Source organism: Hippoglossus stenolepis, chromosome 5 (genome assembly GCF_022539355.2).
Source record: "Hippoglossus stenolepis isolate QCI-W04-F060 chromosome 5, HSTE1.2, whole genome shotgun sequence".
Lineage (NCBI taxonomy): Eukaryota > Metazoa > Chordata > Actinopteri > Pleuronectiformes > Pleuronectidae > Hippoglossus > Hippoglossus stenolepis.
Window position 1 is genome coordinate 10,231,810 of NC_061487.1, and position 26,120 is coordinate 10,257,929.

Consider the following 26,120-nt stretch of genomic DNA (forward strand, 5'->3'; position numbering starts at 1 on the left):
GTGTCTTGATGATCAAGTCAGTCAAAACTCTCCCGTAGATGCAAAGTTGGGTTGAGATCTGGTGTCTGCAGAGGCTATGGTATATTACTCACCTAAAACAGAAAGTGACTAGAATAATACAGAAACAAGGGAAGTATCGTTTCATCTCAGTTTGACATCTCTAGTATATGTATTTGGATCACAAATCAGAATCAGACGTTATCAAATCCTGTCTTGCTATTATCTCCCCACCCAGATCATCCCTCGTTTCGGACCCATGCTGGGAGGCATCTCCATCACCATCCGTGGCACCAACCTTGGCATCCAGAGGGAAGACATTAAAAACATCACTGTGGTCGGACAGCCCTGCATCCATCAGCAGGAGAAGTACTCTGTCTCCACGAGGTAATAATCATAAACCTTGATGAAAAGTATTTATGCAAATATATCTGTACAATGTCTTTTTATCATATGCTGACGGGTTTTGTATTGAGAGTGCTTTGGTTTTCCTCAAGGTAATGGCTGTATATTGGGTGGAATAATTTAACTGGCTGATTATACCAGTGTATTGATCTGAAAGTCTCCAGATGCAGGTTGATTCAGAAACAGAATGACTATTTAAAAGGGGACAATGCTGGAGGAAACTGAAAGTTAGAGCGTCCTTTATTGAAAATCCTATTCAAGAAAAAAAATACTAGTTTCACAGCAACACGGACTCTGAAACAACAGTTTTTTTTCTTCCTCTCTTGCCCTCAATCTGTTATTTAAGTGTAAAGGCTAAAGGGAGGAAGTTTCACGAGCCCTTGATGTCTTCCACATAAGAATTTAACAAAGTCTAATTGAGGAGGATACGGTTAAGCAATACAAGTTAACACTGTGTTATCAATGCTAAAGGTTATATTCCTTGAAGGTCGTATTAAAAGGTATATATACTGCAGCTGTCAGATAAATGTAGTCGAGTAAAAAGTGCAATATCTAAAATTTTTGTGATGAAAAATTATAAAATCAAACTACTCGAATAAAGTACAAGTATAAGGGTATTTAAGTTCAGTACCTGACTAAAAGGAACTTATTGCTTTTTACTGCAGGGGAATGACGTCTCTCAGCCTTGAAAGGTGTTTTTTAAATAGGTTCTCTGACCACTTAGTCACTTATATGTGACTGCTGATGGACAGGACCTTCTCTGAGGCTTCAGAGCAACATGACTTCTTTGAGATATGTGTTCACCAAAGCACTAAATACACGCCACCTGGATTTGCAGCAGATTTTTTTTAGAGGTGTTTTCATGCTGCAGACATCCTGTTCCACCTCATCTCAAAGAAGCTTTAATGGGCAGTATTGGCAAAAAAAACTGGAATACTCTGGCAAATTCACTCTAGTGGTGTTAGAAATAAGTGTTCATTTTATAAATAAATTATCCATACAAGAGATCCACATCGTCAGCCCACAGCTACTAGCTAGACCTGTTGACACCGAGCAGGATGGATCTGCGTTTACGGAGAATTCTTGCTCTGCCATCTGCATGGCGAGGCACAAACCAGGATTTATAAGACCAGCTGGAATGTTTTTCTCCCTTTTAATACATCTACATTTGGAGCTCGTGTGTCGACTGTATCCTTCATTTTGTTTTTCACTTGTGCTGCCTAAACGCTTGAGTTTTGTATAGCGGCGGGCTCAGGAGGGCACTGGCCCCAGGGGAAATCTGATTGGCCCCTGAAGTGCCCCTGTACTGTCTGTAGATAAATTCAATGATGGGCTGGTTTTTAGTTGTTTTTGCTTAAAGCTATAGAGATAACAGTCAACAATGAATGACTTAAATGTGCACCTTACTGAATCAGGAATTGTGCATGGATGTTGCACATATTATTGGCCCCTTTATGGCCCCTGATTTATAGAAATTCTAGATCCACCTCTGATTATGTAGCTTACTTGCTCGTTTTTAAAATTATATCAATATTACCTCAGTATGTCATTCCTTCACATTACAGTTTGACTTAGTTAATTGTTGCCCACCTGTTTGCCCGAATGAGGGCTACCATTGTAAATGGACCTCAGTAGCACATTTTCCCCTCAGGGCTGCAGCCGACTGAGACGTGTTCGGTTTATCACAGGATTTCCAGTAGCTACAGATGCTGCCATGTGGGGAAATTCCCAGAGGGTTTCAGTTTTTGAGCTCCGAGAGTCAGTTGGTCAATCTGGCATTAGAATTCAGATAATGGCTGCCGGAGTCAACAACATTACTGAAACATCAGCTTCAACCAATCCACACACTTTTTTAACCAAAGCCTTTTGAGTTCTCTTTTTTAAAGTGACTTTTATAGATAAATTTAATAATAATGCCGCGTAACTTATTAAAGATATTAGAAGACAGGTGAACACTTCACATGTCTTCCCCTAGAAGTAGCTAACTCGAATGGATACATCTGGACAAACCTGGCATAAGGTTATTTGTTCTGTTTCAAGGCTGCGAGTCAGACTAACAAAGATGAGAGTTTTGATTTGCATTAGCTTTTCAGGTTCAGAGACGTTAATCAAATCTCCAAGCTTTAACAAACCAGAGGCATTTGAATATTGATAGGGAGTACATTTTCATTTTCATTTGAAAGAAAAGTGTCAAACCATCTCCTTGCTCCAGCTTCTAAAATGGGAGCGTTAAAGGCCTTACTTTGTCTTGTGTGACAGTTAACTGAATATCTTTGTAAATGTTTCCATCAAAAATAATAAATCAAGAAAAATAATCAGTTGGTAAATTGGTGATGAAAACTGGAATTAGCTCTCAGTACATTGCGTTACACTGCCAAGACCAAAGAAAATGTTATGTCAGAAATGTTAATGAAAGTGATACAAAAAGCAGATCCACACCAACATTTTGTGGGTTCTTCTCTAGCCAGTGCCCCCATCCCTCCACCAAGTGTGGTACAAATCGCTCAGGTACTGTTTTTCCAGAATCCTGTGGACAAACAAACAAACAAACAGACGGGGGTGAAAACACAGCCTCCTTGTTGGTGGTTTGTTATTTGCAGCCATGGTCTTAAATGTTTTCTTATCTTCCCTGTTTTCCTGTTGACCTGTCCAGCGTGGTGTGTGAGATTGGCCCTCTTGACCACATGATACAACACTGGGGCCATGTGGAGGTGGAGGTGGAGGGGGGGAAGAGAGGAACGTCCTCCCTGGTCTTCACCTACAGGGTAAATACTCTTTTCTCACACACACACACACACACACACACACACACACACACACACACACACACACACACACACACACACACACACACACACACACACACACACACACACACACGTGTCTCCATGTCTTCAGAGGACATTACATTGACTTATGTTGATGTCCTGGAGACTTACACTCACCTTAATCATAGTTACATGATTTACATTATGGGGATTCAATTTTTGTTGTCCCCATATGAAGGATTAGGTCCCCACAACATGAGCAATACCTAGAACAAACACAGACACGCACACTTTCTCTCGCACCTTACATTAACGACATGACAAATTCACCTGCCCCTAAACTTAAACATGATGTGGACACACACACGCACACACACACACACACACACACACACACACACACACACACACACACACACACACACACACACACACACACACACACACACACACCTTACATTCCAAGTCTTAACCCCTAAACAGTCCTTTGATGATGTGGAGTAAAATGTACTCGAACTGATGGTCCCAAACCAAAATTGGTTTGTACACACACTTAAACACACACTAATCTTACATTAGTTGTGAGGACATAATACGTTCGCTAGCCCCTATCCTCAGCAATCACAGATTGAATGCTTAACTCTGTAAATAAATGTAATTCAAACCTGAGTCCTTAACCCCCAAACACGTGTGGACCAATCAAAATGTCCTCACTGATGGAAATTTGTCCACAAAACATAGAAAGACATGTGTACACACACACACACACGCACACACACACTTATACAAGCACCACATCTGCCTCAATTTGCTGAGTAAACAGTTAGGCAGAGCACTCCCCTGTGGGGAAGCTTTAGCGGAGCCACAGATATGAAAAGCCAGTTAAATAGCACCGCTGCAGTCTGTTAAAGTATTAGAGAGAAAAGGAAGGGACTACTGCACAGCGTCTGGTTAAAGAGGAATGCGTGCACATTCTTACAATACATTACCATTGCAGTGTGACTGCATGTAGATGATTCATTTACCAATACATTAGATGGTGTATTTGAACATGGAAAATGAAATGCCCTTGCTGTGTACTGATAAGGGCTTCTCTGTAGGTAGGAAATAAGAAAACATAAAGTGTGTGATCCTGTACTTATATATTTGTTAGGGTAAGGGGCTAGGGGAATGCATTATGTCAACGAGTGTCCTCACTAAGATAGAAGTGCAAACGTGTGCATGCGTGTGTGAGTGAGTAAACATTTCTGATAAAAGGGGCGGATCAAGGACGGTGAGAGGAAATGTGTGTGTGTGTTTAACGACATTGTACTGTATCTGTGAGAGAGAGAGAGAGAGAGAGAGAGAGAGAGAGAGAGAGAGAGAGAGAGAGAGAGAGAGAGAGAGAGAGAGAGAGAGCTTGTTTGTGATTGTAAATCCTTGTAGAGAAAAGATGAGTATGTGTTCGTGCTGTATCTTGTGACACCCTCCCTCCCACCAGGACCCGATTCCAGAGGCGGTGGCGCCGACCAGAGGTCCTAAAGCGGGCGGCACCCTCATTAAGATTACTGGCCACTTTCTTGACACTGGCAGTAAGGATGACGTCCGGGTTACCATTGGAGGGGTGGACTGCGCTGTGTAAGGATTTCTTTTCTCAATAATTGTCACGCAAAGACCAATTCTCTTTCAATTCACTCTCTTAAGTTGATAAGTGCTACTTGTTATTCAGACATTGTATTCTATTGAAGTTCTACAGTATGCACACTTTGAAGCCCGTAAATTGATATTTTTTTCATTCCTGAAGGGAAAATGGAATTGACCTTAACTTTTGGTGCATAAGCAGGATTTTTTTTTTACTTTACCATTTGCCTTTGCTGTTGTGACCATGAGTGTTCTGTCAAAACCAGCCCACAGTGACATTTTAGGCAGAGGTAACAGGGAAATAACGAGCTAGAGAAGCAGCAAAGCCAGGATTTAACAAGCTGTCAGGCTGCTGTTGGCTTCCACTACACGGTGACCTTGTGTGGCCCCCACTCTTCGAGCCAGCCAGTGCTGAGGTGTGTCCTTGTCTTGGCAGGGAGCATTTCGGAGAAGAGATCACCTGCAGGACAGGAGAATATCGAGCAGATAAGGTGCCCTCCGACCCGCTCACCATCATAGTGAAGTACGGAAAGACCACCACAGCATCCATTCCCAATGCCTTCCAGTTCTTGGAAAATCCCATCGTGCTGGACCATCAACCCAAAGGAAGCTTTGTCTGGTCAGTTCCATGTAGCAGCCTGCATTTCTCCTACCTCTAATCAAAGTGTTTTTGATATTCATTGGTTCCTTTTAGTATCTTATGATTTACATATATTTGGGTTTTTTCTGATTTCATTTACATGAAGATATATAGGACTGGATTGAAAGTTCAGGGAAATCCTGCTATTATGCTTTAAAGGATGCTTTAATATCTGCTTTATGGCTTTAGGGAACATTGGTCCATCTCAATAACTATTATACGAATTACCATGCAATTTTAGTAATGGGTTCATAGTCCCAAGAGGATAAACTAAGTCTTAAGTCTGTAACAATTTTGGGTTTTGGTTGAAATGTCTTGACGACTATTTGATGTTTTGCTACAAAATCTGTTATACATATTCATGTCCACCTGAAGATGAACTATAATTGCTTAAAATTTCCCTTTGTCCAATACTTTCAAATAAATGATCTCATCTGAACTTGTATTGCTAATTAGCATATGTTAGCACCTAAGATGGTGTAGGTGGTGAGCATTACACCTGATTAACATCAAAATGTTAGCATTGTCACATTGAGTGTTAATTAAAAGTAACATTTAACTTAAGTTCAACTACAGCCACAGAGTTGTGTTTTTACTTTAATTAAACGACCAAACAACCAAACAATAGTCTTTGTTTGTTCCCACATCACGCTGTATGATGTAAATAGACTTCAAAATGTAAAGAAAGCTGTAGGAGGCTCCGTCTGCTTATTACTATTGTTCATATAAGTCCATGTTTCCCAATTATCTACAGCAGAATGAGAAAAGTGATATTCTGACTGAGCGTCATCATAATAGACAAAGTAGGACAATAAGACCAAGGTTGATGAATAAACGAATTTCCCTTTGAATGCTTGATGCTGTGCTATTGTTTTTAATGGAGAGAACCAAAAAAAAGCTGCTCAGTTGGCATTGATGACAAGGTTGAACCGAAAGTAGTCTATATGGAAAACTGAACACTATGAGAGCCACCTGCCTTGTTCTCTGCCCTCTAAGCTTCTCTCTGGCCGAAAACCTTGATAAAGGTTATAAATGCCACGAACCCTACAAGATTTGCCATGTGAGCAAAATATTTCTCACACTCATGTTTAGGTAAAGGGAATACAAATGCTACCATTTCATGTAGCAAAGTCTGTGATGATCACTGAAAATGGATGCATTAGACCAGGGGTATGTCATTTACATTCAGAGCGGTTCAGACAGAGAACATTTCTTCAACGGATCATCATAATGACTAATTAGCTTTAAGATTCAGTGAAAATTATTTTTGAAATATTGGATGTATCAACCTTTGTGTGTTGTCAACAACTGACAACGAATCAAAGAAAGTATAATGCGATAATATTTTAACAATATTTTTAGGAGGGATTATAAATAAGTACTCTAATAGAAACAGAAATGATCTTTTCTCATGCCAAGTAAAAAACAAAATACAAAACAAAAAGCTTTTTTAAAAATGAGCATCTTTGCTTGATTTTAGAAAGCTATTAAATGATAAGTGATTTAAAGTTTAAATGTAGTTGCCCTTTTTCTTTTGAACTTATTTTCACTTAATAGTCTCAACCAATTTTCTAACAATTTTAACACATCCTTACAACTGAACCAATTTACTTTTCTCTGACTCACAATTCCTGGTGAAAATACCCCAGATGCAATTTAAGAAATGTGTCCGTCTTCTTGTAACTCTTCCCGTGAGCTCATCTTAGTGTGGTACAATATATCTATGCTCCTAAATGTGTTGGTTTGTGTGTTTCAGTGGAGGCAGGAACATTGTGGTGACCGGATCTGGTTTTGACCTGATCCAGACTGCCGTGCTGATGGTCACTGGAGACAACTCAACAGCTTTGGAGGTTTCAATTTATTTATTTATTTATTTATTCTGTGACTATGCAACTCTAAAGCCGTTTTCAGACATGACCTGCGGGTAAAATCCGGAAAATTGGCTATGGAGTTTACCCGCAGTTTGCCTCTCAAACATGCACAATGCAGCGTGAGGTTCACAACAGCAACAAATCCTCTGCATTATTCAGGCGAGAGGTGGAGCAGCCGGGTGCAGCAGGCAGAGGCAGGAAGTGATGTATAAACTCCGCTCCGGAGATCCCATGATTTTCATTTTTGCGTATGTCGAGCGTTCAAAGCTCCATCTACCCCCGCCCCACACTTGCTCGCTGTGAATCCAGTGGGGGATCCCCTGCTGTGTTCACACATCGGATTCTCCTGGATTTTTACGGACATATACTAGGAAGCCAGGCGGAGAAAGTCTGCAGAGAATGCAACGATATGTGCGTTCACACATGCACCTCCTCCAGAGAATATACAGAAGAACTGCAGAATTCCGTCCATGTCTGAAAGCAGCTTCATGTGATATTTACATTGCTCCCAACGCTTTCTGTCTTAACTGTCTCTTCCCTGTGATTCTTTTTTTTGAGAACTTCTACTTTTCCCTCTGCTCCCCCCATCGCAGCAGCAGCAGCTCTGTCCATCAATCTGCCCACGTCCATCCCACGTCTACAGTCGTGATTCATTTGAACTCCGTCAAGCATTTGATGTTTGAGACTGCACGCACGCACATACGTATCTCCTCTTCTCTTTGCTTCCACTGATCAGGGGGATTTCGAAAGCCTGTATTACTTCATCTTTACTTGCACCACTTCACTTCTCAGACCATAAATCCTTAAAACCTGTAGGATTGCAGATAGCAGCACCACTGTTTCACCCTCCCACAAAATCGAACTAAGTTCCTCAGCCAGCTTAATTAAGTCGAGCGGAGTCTGCCAGGGAACTTGAAGGAGTGGCACACAGCAGCTTGCTGGCACCTGCCCTCCAGTGAACTGCGCAGTGTTAAGCAGCAGCAATTTTGCTCATTTCATTTAAAGGGCTAAATTTAATGCCGGCATTAAGGTTGCAGAAGATTATGCGACCGTGCTGGTCTTTACCACTTTACTCCCGGCCAAGTCCTTGCTGCCCAGGGACGGGAGAGATTTGAAAAGACTTCTGGCAGCTGCAAACTAACAGCAGATGTAATGTGTTATCTCAAAAGCTGGTCAACTTCATTAAGCTTCTCTTGGTTTAAGTCCATCCACTGAAGTACACCCAAATATCACCCAGAGTCATTATGGCTGCTGGCTTGTGTTAGTAACATGTTGATGAGATTGTAGGTCAAGTTAGGGGCTCAAAGCAGTGATGGTGATTTAGAGAATACATATTTTTTTTAACCAGCATAGTGAAAAGAATTTGCAACATTTTCTGCCAGATGTTGTTGTTGTTGTTGTGTAGCAAACAGAACCAACTGACAAAACTACTGTAGTTTAACATGACATGTTTAGAGGAAAGAGGATTAGAGGTAACAAATTGAAGGGCCGTCTCCTCAGCTGATGTTACAGTTTCATAATGAACTGAACATTTTAATATTACGTACCTTATTGTCAATGACAACCAAATAATAATTTTCTGCTGTTATTTTAAATTGGTAAAATCATGGGTAGAGCATTGATTCACTAAGCCTCTCTCTTGCTCTCTCTCTCTCTCTCTCTTGCTCTCTCGCTCGCTCTCACTTTCTCTCTCAGTCAGACTAAAACAACATCGTTAAGTAATTGCAAACAGAAATGACGTGCATGTGTATTTACATATAGAGCAGGACAGAGAGATCTAAACTTGAGTGGTCACTGGAGACGCTTGTGCACTTGTGATCGATTCACTCAAGACGCTCGTTAACACAAAGTCTGAACAGATATTTATTTAATACTGCAAATTAATTTAGAACCTTGAACTGAGCCTAGATATAGATTTACAGATAGTTGGCAGATCCCAATCCTCTATGTGGTTTAATGAAAAAAGACATTCGACTCATACAACCTCACACATCTTACATACATGTTTAACACTTAGTATTTCTGCTTGACTTTTCTAAAGCCTGTGCTTTTTTTCGCCGTGTCCTCTTGAAAAGCACAATTGTTTTGGTGTGGGACTGCAGGGTTTAGCTGTCACACACACTGTTGTCAGCCCCATGTGGAAACAATCAGAGAGTGACAGAAATATCACCATCGGTCCAGTTGCTCAAACACAAACAAACAAAGCCAGAGGAGGTATGGCTCGACGTGCACACAGATTTATCAGAGGCTGCTATTCTACGACGGGAGATTAGGATTTTAATAGAATGACTCAAAAGTGACACGTAATTGTACCTTCCCCATTTTACTAAACCAGCACCCCCCCCACCACACACACACACACACATCCCTCCCGTCTTGCTTTTTTTCTCCATGTCACCGTGTATTTTTGAGTCCTGACACTTAACTGTCCCTCCGACACTTTCAGAACGCCCGCGAAAAGAACGACACGGTCATCCAGTTTCAATCTCCAACGGTGAACGCCTCCCTGAACCAGCCCTTTAAAACCTCCATTAAACTGGACAACTGGGAGAGGGAGCTGAAGCCCTTTGACTACCACCCCGACCCCTCCTTCAACGAACTGACGAAGAAGGTCATCACCGAGGCCAGCATCATCATCGTCACGGTGAGTGCAGGCCGTGCAGCCTATGAGACGGCGCTGTGTTTCTGAGGACACGGCCTAATTAGCGTGAAGGAATTAAGACAAATGGTTTTATTATCTGACTTGAGGATTATAAGGGAGAAGATGCTGAGCTGCAGTTACTGTGACACATTTTCACTCTTTAGCTGCTATGGTTGAGTTTCATGTTTCGTGTTTATAAATTATCTAGCATTTATTCTTTTAGCTCAGTGGTGTGATCAAATGAACTTAGACAAATGTAAATTAGAAGTCGCAAATAGCAAACATTGACTTCAACTCTAATAAAAAGATGAGAAAATTGCTCTTATTGTAAAGACCCATTTCTGTTAAATAGTCTGTTCACAAGGTCATTAACACATGATACGAATGAGGTAGACATTTTTCTTTTTCTGTTTCTAATTTTATTTATTTATTATTAAATTTGAACTTTTCCCGAAGTATTCTCTAGTCTCTGTAGGACTCCAAAAACTTTTCAATCCAAAAACAAATTCTGGGTGGAACACTTGCAACCTGTGATGATGTTTAACCAGTAAACATTGTTCTCAAGGTGTCATTAGTCAAAAGGTGTCTTGTCTTACTGCTGACCACCTGAGTTTATAAATAAGGTTCGTCATGTCATGCTTCCATGTTTATTATTATTATTATTATTAATAATATTATTATTATTTTATATTTTATATTATAATTATAAGACCACTTATATTGAGGGAAAACTGGAACAAGAGAATTGGCGATTGAAATAAAAATAATTAAAGTTTTAATGTATTTTAGCAGCTGATTTGATGTTCAGGAAGAATTGTTTTTTCTTACTGTAATTTTCCCACATTTTTTAAGGTTGAATAAATTGCAGGTTATTTTTTGATATGTTAATTCAATCTATTACATTTCAGAAAGTAGAGATATTTGCTTTTGTCAGTTTTTGCAGTGAATCCAAATACTCACTATATTCACTTCATTATCACATAAGACAAAAACGAGCAGAGAATCAGGAAAGTGAGAAGCTGAATCTGTAAAAAATTAAGTGATTTTCAAAATCAGTCAGATTTATTCTGATAGACTTCTGAAGTGGAGACTTTTTTGTGTTTTTTATTTTCATTCTTTATTATTAAAATTTTAATTTGCAGATCATTCTCTCATCTTTTTAGAACTCAAAAGATTGTTAAACATAAATAAACAATCCTCTTTTTTTGGTTTAAAAGATGAAACTCGTGTTAAGGTTTAGCAAGAAAATACAATCAGTTTGGGAGCAGCAGCTCTATATATTTAAATATAAGTTAAAATACATAATACTGTATTGTTACTAAAGTCTTGTCTTACTGACAACTAGATATGAGGTTGAGTAGGATTTGCATGTCATGTGTCGATAATGGGTTCAGTTCTTAAGTATATGTTAAGGCCAGTTATGTGGAGTTATGAAGACATTTGGCAAGAAAAAAATAAACAGAAAGAGGACACTTTATTTATTCTGTCGGCTGTTTTTTTTCTTACTGGAACTCGCTGCTGTTGTCGATTTTTTTTATTTTGTCAATTTGGTTGACATATGGTTTGGTTGAATATAATTTCAGAAAACACTGAGAAATGCCTTTCATACTTTCCTGGATGTTTTCAGTTTGTCTGACAGTCTCTTCGAATCCAAAACATATTCACTTTATTGTCACATACGACAACGACAAGCAGCAAATCATCACCAGTGAGAAGCTGAACCAATAACCAATTAATCAGAATGGCTCAGATTCCTCCTGATTGCCTGCTTTACGTCAGCTTCAGGGCTCCACGGCATTTTCTCTCCAAGTGTATTTCAGTAAACACACTTCAGGTAAATTAGACTGGAAAGACATCTGCTAAAAAAGGCTGTGAGGCTTTTTCCAATTACTCTTCTGTGGTTTACTCAGGATATTTTCACCTTTCTTATATTGCAGACTGCATTAGAATAATTGAAAGCATGCCTGTGTAGATACAGAAGTGAGCTGTAGAATCTCAAAGTGAGCGGTGCCGTGCCAGAGCTGTGGGATTGACTGGAGCTGTGCCTACAGTGATTTAAGAAATAAATTACTTATGTGCTTACAATGACTATAATCTTAATCTTTCTAATTAGTTTTGGCGCTCATTGTGGAAGAGCTGTTGTAAACTTTCCACCCATTACAAATGAAAACGTTTACAATAATGTTTTTTAATACTCAACATATGATGCAGCTTCTTGATGGTTTATAAAGGCAGTAATTAATTCCCCCCCATGTTTTTTTTAAATCCCTACTCTTTGAGAATTACTGTTCCTCTTCCCCTGCAGGGTCGCGGATTCTCCAAAGCTATGACGGCCAAAGAGGCTCAGGCGTTTGTTGGCGATGTTTCCTGTCTGGTCAACACACTTCAGGACGATAAGCTGTTCCTGGACCCGCCCCCCTCCCAGCCCCGAGCTCGCTCCAGACGCCACCGCAGAGACACCCGACCCGAGCTGCTGGATCTAGCGGTCAGTTATGACACAGACACAGATTTTTTTGATCCTTTACCTCAGTACGAAAAATACCACACTGCATAATAACTCTGTTGTGTTTGGAAGTCCTGCCCTGATATTGTTATTTAAGTAAAAGTATGTGAATGTGTCAGGAAAGTGTCCTTAAAATGTGAAAAGTAATAGAGTGTAATTATTATTACACATGCATCAGTGTGTGAGTAGCTTTTTCCTGTTGAAGATGATTAAACCAATTTCCGATTGATTGTTCGCTTCATGGAAATTAAGAACATTGTAATGAATGGGAATTTCTCTTTCACCAGGTTTGTTTTGTCCAGCAAATTATCCAAACCTCAAAATATAATTATTAACTAGATAAGTATCAAAATGAGTTCTAATATGTCACATTTCCAAATTGGGCTTAAACTCTTAAATATATGCTAACATCAGTTATGTAAAGAAAAAAAAATAGAGCAAGAGAATTAGCGAGTAAAATAATAAACAATCATGTAAGTTTGAATTTATTTCAGGTACAGGATAATGGCTTTTATCTTAATTTAATTCTTAGACATGTTAAGAAATGCAGCATATTCTTATATTTGAGCATTTTAAATCATATATGTCCACTTAAACAGTTATCAAAGTAGTTTCCAATTGTCTTTCAATAGTCAAGTCTGTTCCATTTTATTAATATAGTACCAAAACCATGACAGAAGTTATATCAGGGCACATTTTCATATAGAACAGGTCTCTTTTTATTATTTACATACATTGATTATTGTCACAAAAGCAACCACTTAAAAATAAATAAAGAAAACATCTTAATGACGGAGAGAGAAAGAGGGAGAAAGCTTGGGCAGAACTGGGCAAAGGGGTCATGGCATAATGCAGGTTCCACATACAGATGTATTGTAATTGTAATATGAATCCATACAGATGGAGAGAGGAGGATGTTGCATCATGCGAAGCAGCATAACTAGGGGATGGGTAGAGGCAAGCCTGGGCCAGCACTAACTATAACCTTTATCGAAGAGGAACGTTTGATGCCTGCTCGTAAACATGGAGCAGCTGTTGCCCTACCTGAGCCCACACTGAGAGCTGTGAGGCTCCCCCTCACATTCCACTCTTAAGCTGCTTTCAGACGTGTGTTGAACTCTGGACCTTTCCCTGAATTTTTTTCCTAGAGGATAAATGAGAACATACATGTCTGAGTCAGTTGCTGCCGGAATTTTACAAACCCCCCCCCTCGTCTGAATGTTCCGGAAACCCTCCTGTTGTTGGGAAATAGGGTCCTATGAACTCTTTAAGATATATTATGGTGTCATGCATACTGTTGGGCCGGTTAAATCTATATTGAGGTATCATATTTTTTAAAGTTCTTTGTCTTGTGTGCCAAAAATGACATTTGTAAAATAACTGACATAAAAGTGCAGTAAAAGTATAAATGTCATGAAAAGAAAACACTCAAATAAAGTACAAGTACCTGAAATAAAATACTCGAGTGAGTTCCCCTCCACCACGGCAGACATGCACTGACTTGCAGATGACTTCATGCATGCATCATGAATCTTTATTTCTCTCGGCGTGTCCTCTGTACTAGTTGAGACCCCATTTTTTCCCTGGTTGAACAATTTTCATGTAGCTACAGGCCCTTATAATAACATTTAATTACGGCCGAGCCGACTGTGATGAATACTGTAACCCCGTCTCATTTCTTCTAAGTGAGCTATTGTTTTAAGTCTGTGCTTTGTATAAAGAAGTGACAACGCGGCACTATCAATAGTACAACCTATAGCTGCATGGAAGAAACTTGGTTATAAAGTGTCATGCTCGATACATCTATGCATTTGTTCAGTTAATGTGGGCGACCGACTTGAGCGTCGCCGCAGCACTTCTGAAGAACCCTGAAAGGTCCCACAGCTGTTTTAGCAGAACTGTGGGCAATTATGTAGATTCTCCTCTGTCCCCATCCTCCTTTCTAACGTTGTTCTGTTGAATCTTTACCATCGACACCGTCCTGAATAAATCTGCGGCTAAAACGGTGGGGAGAGCGCGTGCAGATAATAGCATTTCCTCTCTCTGTTTATCCGCAGATCAAGTTTGGGAAGGGAGAGTGGGTGGTTGGCTCGGTGCGGTACGAGAATAAGAATGAGTCGTCGCTCTACATCATCATCCCTGCTGTCATTGTGCCCATGCTGATGATCATCGCCATCTCTCTCTACTGCTACAGGTGAGCAGCTTAACTTCACACTCACTCTAATCATAATAAAGAAAGCAAACGTCTTCTAATTGCAGATTGAGATTGGTGGAATTTGTTGACTCTAAAGTGAAATGTCACTCTATAATCTCTATTAGTGCTGTTTAGGACTTGTTTACCGTTACTATTTTACACATGCTTTTGCAGGAGGGACTATTTTTAACAGAATATTCCTCAAGATTGACCAAACAAATACTGCAGTATTTTATGCTGTGTGTTTGTGCATTCAGCCTGATTAGCTAGTGACCCCCGAAAGTCTTCTTTAATTGTTTTGTTTTCCTGAATGTGTCAAATTAATTGCAAAGAAAATTATTATTTAGTTTTAAATGTTTTTTTCCTGAAGTGGTAACTCTTCCTTTTTCCCCACAAACTGGGCTATCAAAGTTTATAAAGAGAACTTCACTTGCAGTAGATTTTGGGCACTAACTAACTCCCTGTTTGACCTTTTAATTAATAAACTTTTATAAGCAGTAATCCAATTACAGTAGATTCATTTGGGATTTTGGAGGGACACTGCTGCACAGATTGTCCCATTTGAAAAAAAAAAAACAATTTTCCTCACCCAAGTTGTTTGTCTCTTAGCCCCAGACAACAGAATGAATGCATCATGTTTTCTGTAGCAGTTTGAGAAAATGCTCATCAGCAAATAAATAAAATTGGGAAAACTGCTAAGCGGATACAACAATGTTTTAGAGAGGTTAAAGAAGGCATGGTGTATCCAGGGCCTGAAAAAGAAGATAGATAATACCACAGTCCCACAGTCAAGTAATTAAAAAAGTACATTGTGCAACAAGATAACTAGTTTATGTTTGTTTACCTTATTGGTAGTTAATAAATATATTAATAATGCTGTTAGCAGTTAGTTTATTTTCTCTTCGCACCATGGATTGATTTTTATATATATTCATGAACCTAGACTTCTGCATCTAAGGTGTATTTGTATAGTTATTTCAATCTGCAGTACACATTGCTTTGATCCACAGCGGCACTCTAAAAATGAATCTTTACTCTAACGTCAGTGGGTCATTTATAAGCTGTAACTTACAAATGATCCTTTGTTACGTTGTGTTACATTAGCAAACGTTAGCAAACTCTAAGGGGGAGAATAGTTCACTCATGATTATATTTGATCAATGTGGTGATGAAAGGAAGAGGTTAATAATCAAGCAAAATTATAAGTTTACACAGTCTAATTCATCTCCAGGGTCAGTGTTGCATGTTGTCAACCAGTTTACGAAGGGAAAAATACTTTTAATATCCTAAACTGAAATATTTCCTTCCTCCCCACTTACATACACATACAATCTATTATATTCGTCAGCTTTTCTTCTCTTCTGAGATTAACTGAAATTACTTTGTCAAACTTTACTCATTAATTTCCTTTACATTACACCTCCACTAACACATGCTCATATGTTTTTACAGGCAATCATGTGTTTGTTAAACCTGCTGATTTTTAACTAAATATTCATAAAACACCTACATCAGAAACAGCACACCCACCTTTGAGGAATAATAGCTGTGGTAGTCATCATTTTTGTGAAACCCAAGAGAAAAACTGTCATCAAGTTCTCAAGCAATTATTAATTAACAGTTATCCTCACTAAACTCAAGTGCGTAGTCTTGGAGTAAAAGTTAAAATACCTCCTTTTCTATGCTGGAGTTAAAACAGGGAGATATAGTACGGCCAGGTTTTGCTTTAATGACACCTGTATTGTGTTTGTGTGTTTAGGAGAAAGAGTCAGCAGGCAGAGAGGGAGTACGAGAAGGTGAAACACCAGCTCGAGAATCTGGAGGAGAGTGTACGTGACCGCTGCAAGAAAGAATTCACAGGTAAGAGAAGCTCGACAGGATCGTTAAAGCTCCTCAAAGGATCCATGTCTCTGACAAGCTATAAAGTAATGAAGTGCATCAAAGCTCTGATTACATTTCTCTGATGCATTGCACTGCAGTGAATAATATAAATTCTCCACTTTAACCTGATGTTATCATCACTATGACAAGTAGTTTGCAGGAACCATTTATAAAACAATCTTTCATGGCTGAAATTATGTTCCAGACAGACAAAAATGATTGAACGCCACTTAAAAAGGAGCCGGGTTCCACCTTTTTGTTTCTTGTCTCGCAGACTTGATGATCGAGATGGAGGACCACACCAACGACCTGAGCGAGGGACGGATACCCTTCCTGGACTACAAGACCTACACAGAACGTGTGTTCTTCCTGCCTTCCAAAGATGGGGCCAATGATGTGATGATCACAGGGAAGCTCGACATCCCACAGGCTCGAAGGGCCACGGTGACCCAGGCACTCAACCAGTTTTCCAACCTTCTGAACTCCAAGACCTTCCTCATTAATGTAATTATACTGCACACAGTAGATGTTTACTACCAAGCGGTGATCATGGGGTCTGATAATGTCTGTAGACGCGTATTTTACAATTGTGTCGTTGACCGATGCAAGATACTTAAAAAGCACATTAAGATTTCCCTTGTTTTCTTTTTAGCCATCAGCAGCAGGGCTTGATGATGTCGGGGCCATTTCATTGCTTTGCTTTGCACTGATCTGCTCAGCTACTATTGAATGAATGATTTGTATAGTGACATTAATGGTTTTCAGATGATGTTTGTATTGTACCTTTTGAGAGAAGAATCAAGTGTTGGATGGACTCTCCACTTCCTCTTGTTGTGCAAAAATGAAGCCAAAATATTCGGTGCAGACAGTTGTATAACACACATGATCAAATAACTAAAACTTAAAAACTAAATAAACACAGATATTAGTGTGATAAGAACTACCTAAAATTACAGAAACTATCTTTGAGAAAAATGTATATGATGTGTACTCTGACTTTTTACTTTGACCCATGTCCCGTCTGCTAACATGGAGCAGGCTCAACGCACTGCAAATTAAGAAAACACATGCAAAGAGAAAAAGTCACAACACATGCAAATACAGAAACGAGCTGCAAACGGAAATGTAGTCCAGTGCTTGAACTGTCTTGAACCATATGATGGGAAAATATGCTGAACAGTTTATCAAAATATTATCGAAATTTCAATGATACACGAAGACACAATTCATATAAATGAAGCATGGTTGTGTCATTCCTACTGAAATCGGGATTCATTGCAATATTTGTTAAAATAATCACAATCGTTTAGCTCTCATACATAGTTTGTATTTTTAATTAAATTGATTCACAGATTCAATGATTTAAAGCTCAGAGTGAGTCAATGTGTTTGTGGAGTTATTACCGAACTAAACAAACCTTGTCGTAATGAAGGAGTCACTCAATGCAACAAATGGCTTTTTCATGTGTCGATATGAAAGTGGAGATTTATGACCTGGAGCCATAAGACTATAGTTACACGTACAGGTGCTAATCCTAAAAAGCAGCAGGATAAATTCACTGTTGGTTTACGTTTTTCAGGCAGTTCTCTGATAGTAGTAAAAGGGAATAACATCACGGCCGCCCTATCCTTTGTTACTTAGATAAGCTTTTATTTTAGAGCCACAGGTGTGAATTTACCTGCCACAACGGCGATGGTGCGCACACCCCTACATCTCTGTGAGCTTTTAGAATCTGTCATAAGCCCAGGATATAATTGTGTAAAGTCCTTCTATATCTATTTTAGATTCAGGCTGTCCTCCCTTGAATTGAGGGGTGTGTAATGTTTTAGTTAGTGGAGTACAGTGTTAGCAGTGAGAAGCAGAAGACATACCAGGGGACATGGGAGACGTGTGAAATTTCCTAATAATACAATATTACTGGCACAGACACGGCCTCTGAGGTGTGAACTCTATATGTGTGGGTGATTCTTCTTCTGCTAATTGGTGTCTTTTCAAAGCCACATATTTTACAAGGCTGAACTAAACTTACCTTGATAATTATTGTTTTCCCCAGCATTGGTCTCTTGATTATTTAAGAGCATATTATGCTGGATGTGCTTGTGTGGGTGAGATCTTCATCAGGATGATTAATTTCGCTTGTCATTTCGCTTATTGTTTTGTCTCTCTGTTTGTGTGTGTGTGTGTGTGTGTTTGTTGTGTGTGTGTTTGTGTGTGTTTGTGTGTGTCATTGTAGTTCATCCGCACCCTGGAGCGCAGTCATGACTTCAACGCCAGGGCCAAGGTGTACTTTGCCTCTCTGCTGACAGTGGCTCTGCATGGCAAACTGGAATACTACACCGACATCATGAGGACTCTGCTGCTGGAGCTGATGGAGGAATACGTCCACAGCAAGAATCCCAAACTCATGCTGCGCAGGTGAGTGTGGACCAATTCAGACGATGCTGGTGCTGTCACAATTAAAATGTCCGTACTAATTGTACAGCTAAGAAGTTTGGTATCATAGCAACTGCATATGTTTTTCCACAGTAATGACAATAAAGGCCTAGCGGGTCAGTTTTTACTCGTGAAAAATCTCAGCATCTGCCAGATATAATTGTACAAAATTCATGCTCATTCATTCTCCCAAAGGATCCTGCTCTGTATTTTTAATTTGAGTACACTGTTGTATTTATCAAACCAAAACTTTTAGTTTAGAAATTTTGTTTTTCAATTACAACTTTGGCTTCTTCCCCATTCGTTTAGTCACTTTTACCCTGAGATGGAGAGATGTCCTTGCGTCTTAGCTCTATAATCAGAATCACAGCATGTCTAAATGCTGGCACTGGTATGATCAGTTTTGGAGAACTGGGATTCAGTTCAAGATGTGCTGGGTTATTTATTTCTGTTGCCATGTTGTCTGTTGGATTTTTTCACTGAATACTGTAGTTCACAGTCCTGAGCCAGATGACTGCTTGATCTATTCCAGTCTTCCTCCTTCTGTTTCTCCTTCTGTTTTTTTCCCCACTTTTGAGTCAAACCATAACTGGTTGGATAGTTTCTCTTTTGCTGTCCCCCATCATCATTCTATTCATTTTCTCATTCTGTAACTTTTTAACCAATGGCTAAAAAATACTTTTAGCGCATTATGCGTTTTGATTGCCCTGAATACACAAATCAATTTATACTGGTTTTCTTTGAGCTGCGTAAGAGCACAAGAGGGTGATTTTCAGAACAATTTTCAGAACAACTTTCATGAACGAAACTATCACCTGCCACACTTGAGCAGAATAGAATCTTAAAAACATTTAACAAGTTTCAGTTTCTATTTATAATAATGGGCCCTTTCACGTAGAGGAGAGATCAATTGTCAGAGAAGACACTGACGAAGATGTAGAATTGGAAGGACAACAAGATTCAAGAACTTTTGGTGATATGCTGTACACAAATACGCCTGTTCTCCACAGCAGTATTAATATATTAGCGCCTGCCTCCTGCGCCACCCCTCACCTGTATGCTACCGATATTACGATTTTGTTGTGAACGCGTCTGAACGGAGATTCTCCTGCTGCGTTGTCCATGTATGATAGGCAAACTCTGGAGAATGTCTGGACCTAATTGTGTGGACATTATCTCTATTAAATATCGCTGAGCATTCAACTGTCTAATATGACTCTGGCAAATATCCTTTAACAAAGAATGTCTAGAAGGTTTTAGTTCTCTTTTGTTTTAACTGGACTGTCTCCACTGTAATGATCATGTCAAGGTCAGATCATCGGCTGGCGGCTGCCTCACCCCCCTCAGCAGGACCCACTTGTGCGACAGTACAGTCACTCATCACTTGCCGGGGGGTTATGTGATCTGAACTGTCGGCTATGCCTAGGCACACTGTGACTGGCTGTTATGCAAGTACACGTCTTAATTATCCCCCAATGGAGAGGCTCATTATGCTGATTAGGCCATTGTGCCAACAGAGGCCCCCTTATATACAAGACATCTAATTAGGCATGCTAACAGCTAACAATAGGCGCCACCAGCGGATATCTGACATTAGGATGGGCGATCTGTCAAGTTCCCACTGACATGAGTGGTGAAATAAAATATCACGACATTGACAAGCTGTGCAGAAATTACTGGTGTGTGTTGTTGAAGGCAGCACTGTCACCAGAAAGTAGTGTCTCAATCTCCTAAGAGGAAAGAATGACAACGAGTGTTACCTACACTGGTACATTTCTTGGCTTATATATTGAGTGACATTGTGTAAAAATAACAATTAAACTTGTCACTGTATTTTCTTGGATTTACTAATTAAATGCTCTGCACTACTTGTTAAATGCAGAATAATTGCACCGAAATGATTCACTTGCAGTCTGACAATGACAAAAACTGCTCCTTGTGTGTTTTCCAGGTCAGAGACCGTGGTGGAAAGGATGCTGTGTAACTGGATGTCCATCTGCCTTTATCAGTTCTTGAAGGTAACATGGAGTTTTTGGTCACTAATGCATTTATTACACAAAAATAGTGGCTCTACGCAGGTTTTTAAACATGGGTTAGACTGTGACAAAAAGGCAATTATATCTTTTCTCATTGTCAGTAGGGGACTCGGCCTCTGTGTTATTTCCCCAGGTGCGTCATGTTTGACGTCATGAGCCAACAGACAACTGACTCTCACCTAGTTGCCTTGGCAAATTAGTCATGTTTGCATCACTGCTGGTCGGAGCTACAGCCGAAAAAACCTGTGTCTAGTTATGTGACCCGGGAGTGAAAGACGATTGTATTCATCCCATTGCAGACAAAAGCCAGGAGTTAGTGGGTTTTGTGCAAAAGGGGCTTTACAGTGTAAAAATTTAATTTCATATCATGAGTTTCAAAGATTATTTGATTACTGGAAAATAATTAATTGTGTATTTCTTAAGCTCAGTTGTAAAGTCATTTTTCAAGCAAAAATACCAAAAGTTTGATGGTCCCAGCTCCTCAACTGTGATGTTTCTGTTTGTTTTCTTTGTCCTACATTTTAATAAATGGAATATAAGTTTGCTTGGATAAAACAAGATATTTGATGTCAACATATTGGGCTCTAGGAAACTGTGATCAACACTTTGACTGTTTTCTGATGTTTCATAGAATAAACTATTAACCGGTGATGATTGTTTGTTGCAGCAGCCTTAGTCATAACTATAACAGATGTTGAACTTTATTATTAATACAAGAAATGCAAATAATGACAAGCTACAGCTCTAAACCATGGGCTCAGTTTATGGATTTGACCATTCCTGTCATTTGTGTTCCTATTGATCATTTATCTCTCTTCTAAACTGCTAATCATAACAATTAGGGCCTTGACAACATCGGTGGCACCTTCTAAATGGCTTTGTGTGTGTGTGTGTGTGTGTGTGTGTGTGTGTGTGTGTGTGTGTGTGTGTGTGTGTGTGTGTGTGTGTGTGTGTGTGTGTGTGTGTGTGTGTGTGTGTGTGTGTGTGTGTGTGTGTGTGTGTGTGTGTGTGTGTGTGTAACAGGACTCTGCAGGCGAACCTTTGTACAAACTGTTCCGAGCCATCAAGCACCAGATCGAGAAAGGCCCTGTGGACGCCAGAGTGAAGAAAGCCAAGTACACCCTCAACGACACAGGCCTGTTGGGCGACGATGTAGAGTACTCCGTCCTGGTGAGAGGGACACACACACACACATTCAAAAAAACCTGCACACACGCATAAAAACTCGAGAAATTGCACACACTGCTTTGTGATTGCATGGTGTTTTGTGCCTGGTGAGCAACACAAACATACACACACTCACACACTACAGTTGCTATGGTAACCACCCCCAAAAAAATGAAAAGGGCCCCAGGCGACTGCCCGCTTTTGTGTGACATCCATTTTCAATGTCAGTGTTCTCAGCACGGAAACGACACCGGCAACACATTCCAATATAGCAGTGAAATGCATGGCTTAGGTTGAAAGTATTACAAGTCGCTACAAGTAAAGAGGACAAGCCACCACCTCAACCCTTCCTGACCCGCGCCTGCTCTGTATCCGTCCGGGCACCTTTCAAGGAGCCAGAGAAAAGACTGTGTCTCGCTTTGGTATAGTGTTTCGATAATGGAAGCTAATCCGAACACAGCTGTTTTCTGTTAAAGTCAGCACAAATAAAAAGACCCAAGGGTAATGGCGATGTCGAGCACAATTATCAAATTAGCCCAAATTACACGTCTCCCGTTGTGATGGATCGCCTTCTGTGATTGAATTACAGAGGGAGAAAAAAACGCGATGAGCTACCTTTCACAGGCGGCGTTTCCTATTGGCTTTAATTCACAGCGTGCCTCTCTTATTCACTTTGAATGCAGACAGGCTTATGAGGCTGCTGTAGCGATCGGCTCGCCCGCTCCCCCTCTTTGAATCTGTCGAGCGGTCAGTTAGTTATTTCTGACAGAGTGACTGAGTGTGGGAGGTGAGCTGGGTCACAGAGTTCTCCCACTGAGCCTTGGTCATTAGCTGGCCAAGGTGACAGAAGTCCTCCCCTCCCTTAGCAGGGGGCCCCCCCTCAGGTGTCACTGCAGTGTATGTGTGTGTGTGTGCTCACAGAAACCCGGTTACCATGGCGACAACATCCCGATGGAGCTTGGTGTATATGTGGGTGTACGTGTGCGGGTGGGTGGCTGGGTGCTCTGGCCATGTTTAAATATCTCTGCATAGTTGTCATTCGTGTGCTTAGGTGCATGTGAACTGCACATGTTAACACTGTGACTGAGGTTTTGTGTGGCGTTTCTCTAGACGTTGCAAGTCCTGGTGCACGGTGAAGGTCCAGACGTGACGCCCGTCAAGGTGCTGAGCTGTGACACCATCTCGCAGGTGAAAGAGAAGATCATAGAGCAGGTGTACAGGAACCTGCCGTATTCCCAGCGGCCCAAGGTCGACAGTGTCACGCTGGGTGAGTAAATGAAAGGCCACCTCAGAGGAGGATGAATCGAAGCGGAAACCATCCAATAATATGATGTTTACAGGGCAACAATCTCAAATTGGAAGCTTGGAATGCCCTTAGAATTAAATAAATTCATGTAATTCTTGTAAATTAATTATTGATTATTTCAGATTATTTTAAAGATCTCCCACTCTGTCTGTTTATGGAATAAAAAAATGGCTTTTTTTAGGTTGAGACGTTGTTCAGTGTCAGCAACATGAAGAAAGCCTTCATCCCAAAACAAAGTTTCTCTCACTACTGTAGTCAGAAACCTTGGGGACTGACTTGAAAGGCTAAAGCTCTATAGACATTTTTCAACATCAAAGCAATTTTTATTCCCACGCACGCTGTAGATCTCATTCCTTTATACATTTTAGATAAGCAGAGATCTGTTTGCTTTCATGGCGAATCCCAGAGATAACCCCCTTTTCACACTGTATGTCGCAGATGGTGTAGAGCTCAGGTCTGCTGTGGTGTCATTTTTTCGAAAATAGAAAAAAGGGCAGGGTGCAAATCACAGTTTAGAATTAGATTTTAAATTATTCACAAAACACTCTTGTGTCAGTTCTTCACCTGATATCAGCTCAAGTGTGTCACTAAATCTCAAGAGAGAGACAGAAATTTAAACCCACATTATTATTGGATAACCTCAGGGTAATGGTGATCTATGCTGAAATAAATGTTTAATTTCTTTGATTGACTTCCACCACAGAGTGGCGCCCCGGCTCAACAGGGCAGATTTTGTCAGACCTGGACTTGACTTCCCAAAAAGAGGGCAGGTGGAAGCGCTTCAACACTCTGGCACACTACAACGTGAGTATCCGTGGAATTTAGTGTCTCGATGCAACATATATTAAAAAAGGAAAACTGAAAATAGCAGAGGATGTGACTAAGCGTAGGGGGAAATGAATAAGTGTACGTGGGCGTGTGGATGTGATCGCCTATTTTTCACTTCATTTCAGTCTTGTGTCCCAGTGTTTCTGTATACCAGCGCACACCACATGATTTTTCCTTTATTAATTCCCATAATGTTTTTGGGCACATTTAAAATGTTCAATCTTGACACAGTTAACAGTTCCAGGAGTCAAATCAATGCGCACAAACACGTGTATTGTAAGTATGTGAAAACGTGTGCATCCTGTGCATCCTGTGCATCCTGTGTAATGTGTGCAAGATGGAGCATTTACAAAACAATCTTTCATACAAAGGTAAACCTGCTCATGCTCACAAATCAAATCCCTCTTGAAAACCACTTTTCCTTCACTTTTCACCTCAGCAGATCTGCAACACGCTTAAAATTGTAATTTCTCACGAGCAGGCAGTCGAAGGTGCCTGGTCTTGGTTTGCTCTTGTCAGCTCTCAATGGCGACAGAACACCGCTAAATCTCGGTGGCACAGTATTGATCCTCGGAAAATCAAGGTCACTCTCAAATATCCTCTTCTTGTCCTGCCTTTCGGCCACTTAAATCCCCCTCTCTCATGCGTTCTTTCATCCTGCCCGCCGATGGCTTGTGGTTGTTCTTTAGAGCCGTGCTGCTGTAGATTCACTGGCTGTGTCAGGGTAGTGCTAATCACAGTATTTGTGGGGTCAATAATGGGTTGACGCCAAAAGAAAATGGCCTCTAAATACCCCCATAAAGACCCAGTGTTGCTGTCCACTCGATGGGATTGATTAGGAATTAGTTCTGGGGCACTGGAAAAGGCTGCTGACCTCAGTCACGCTTTCTATTGAATTCAGTGTGTGTGAAGTGTTTATTGTCGCGTGTATTGTCCAACAAAAGACTGTAATGTGCATTTCAGGTGAGAGATAACGCCACATTAGTCCTGTCCAAAGTGCTCCACACTCAGCAGAACTATTACCAGAACCAGGAGAACCACGAAGAGCGTAAGTGTGTCTTCACACACACACATACTGCACGTAAACACACACTTGTTGAACCCAAAATAGCACAGATCAGATGTGTACTTGAGAATATATTTCTTGCCTTTGTTTGCTTTCTCCAGGGCTTTTGTCAACATCCCCACTCTCATTTAAGATGCTAATACATGTTGTTTTATGAAGCACACTTTGAGATTTTCTGCTGGAATAAAATGCACTTTTATCTCCAGCCTTTGTATATGCATTTCAGAGCAGATAATTGTTTAGAACTTGTACTTGCATATTCTCTCTGCATTCAAATTCAGTTGACAAACATCCTCTAGTCTTTTCTCATCATTGGAATATTTTGTGTAAGGACGTGCACGAATAAATACGGAGCAGTGTTATTAGAAGGAAAGTTTCAAAAGTGTTGTTTTCCTCCTCCCTGCAGGAAACGCTCTGCTGGAAGATGACAAGGTGTTTCATTTGGTGAGGCCGGCGTACGAGCTGGACGAGATCAAATCTAAACGAGGAAGCATAAAGGACAAGTCGATGACCAAAGCTATTACAGAGATCTATCTTACGCGGCTCCTTTCTGTCAAGGTACAAAAACAGAGTCGTTTTTTCAATCTGAATAAATTTGTTTTGGCTTGTTCAAGGCTAATACATTTTTTTTGCCTTTTCGGGAAGGGGCTTTCAGTTAAAAAGACACATTTAATTGATGGTGTCTCGGTAAGGATAGGTCTTGATGGGCAGAAAATGCTCCCGATATCTTCCCTCACGCTTGGTGTAAATAGCTATGTAATGTC

The 26,120-nt window shown here is 40.3% G+C and overlaps 1 protein-coding gene across 1 annotated transcript in view; it reads left to right on the forward strand.

The window, feature by feature from the left end:
* Positions 1–26,120, forward strand: part of plxnb2b (plexin b2b) — a 130,926-nt gene that overhangs the window by 98,502 nt on the left and 6,304 nt on the right. The window contains exons 15-31 of the mRNA XM_035156778.2: positions 236–384; positions 3,056–3,167; positions 4,651–4,787; positions 5,227–5,409; positions 7,187–7,280; positions 9,748–9,945; positions 12,248–12,427; positions 14,503–14,639; positions 16,399–16,499; positions 16,795–17,024; positions 18,754–18,935; positions 20,905–20,971; positions 22,013–22,159; positions 23,267–23,423; positions 24,166–24,266; positions 25,254–25,338; positions 25,763–25,914. Of these exons, the coding sequence (XP_035012669.1) occupies positions 236–384; positions 3,056–3,167; positions 4,651–4,787; positions 5,227–5,409; positions 7,187–7,280; positions 9,748–9,945; positions 12,248–12,427; positions 14,503–14,639; positions 16,399–16,499; positions 16,795–17,024; positions 18,754–18,935; positions 20,905–20,971; positions 22,013–22,159; positions 23,267–23,423; positions 24,166–24,266; positions 25,254–25,338; positions 25,763–25,914 (2,412 nt within the window). The remainder of the gene's footprint in view (positions 1–235; positions 385–3,055; positions 3,168–4,650; positions 4,788–5,226; positions 5,410–7,186; positions 7,281–9,747; positions 9,946–12,247; positions 12,428–14,502; positions 14,640–16,398; positions 16,500–16,794; positions 17,025–18,753; positions 18,936–20,904; positions 20,972–22,012; positions 22,160–23,266; positions 23,424–24,165; positions 24,267–25,253; positions 25,339–25,762; positions 25,915–26,120) is intronic.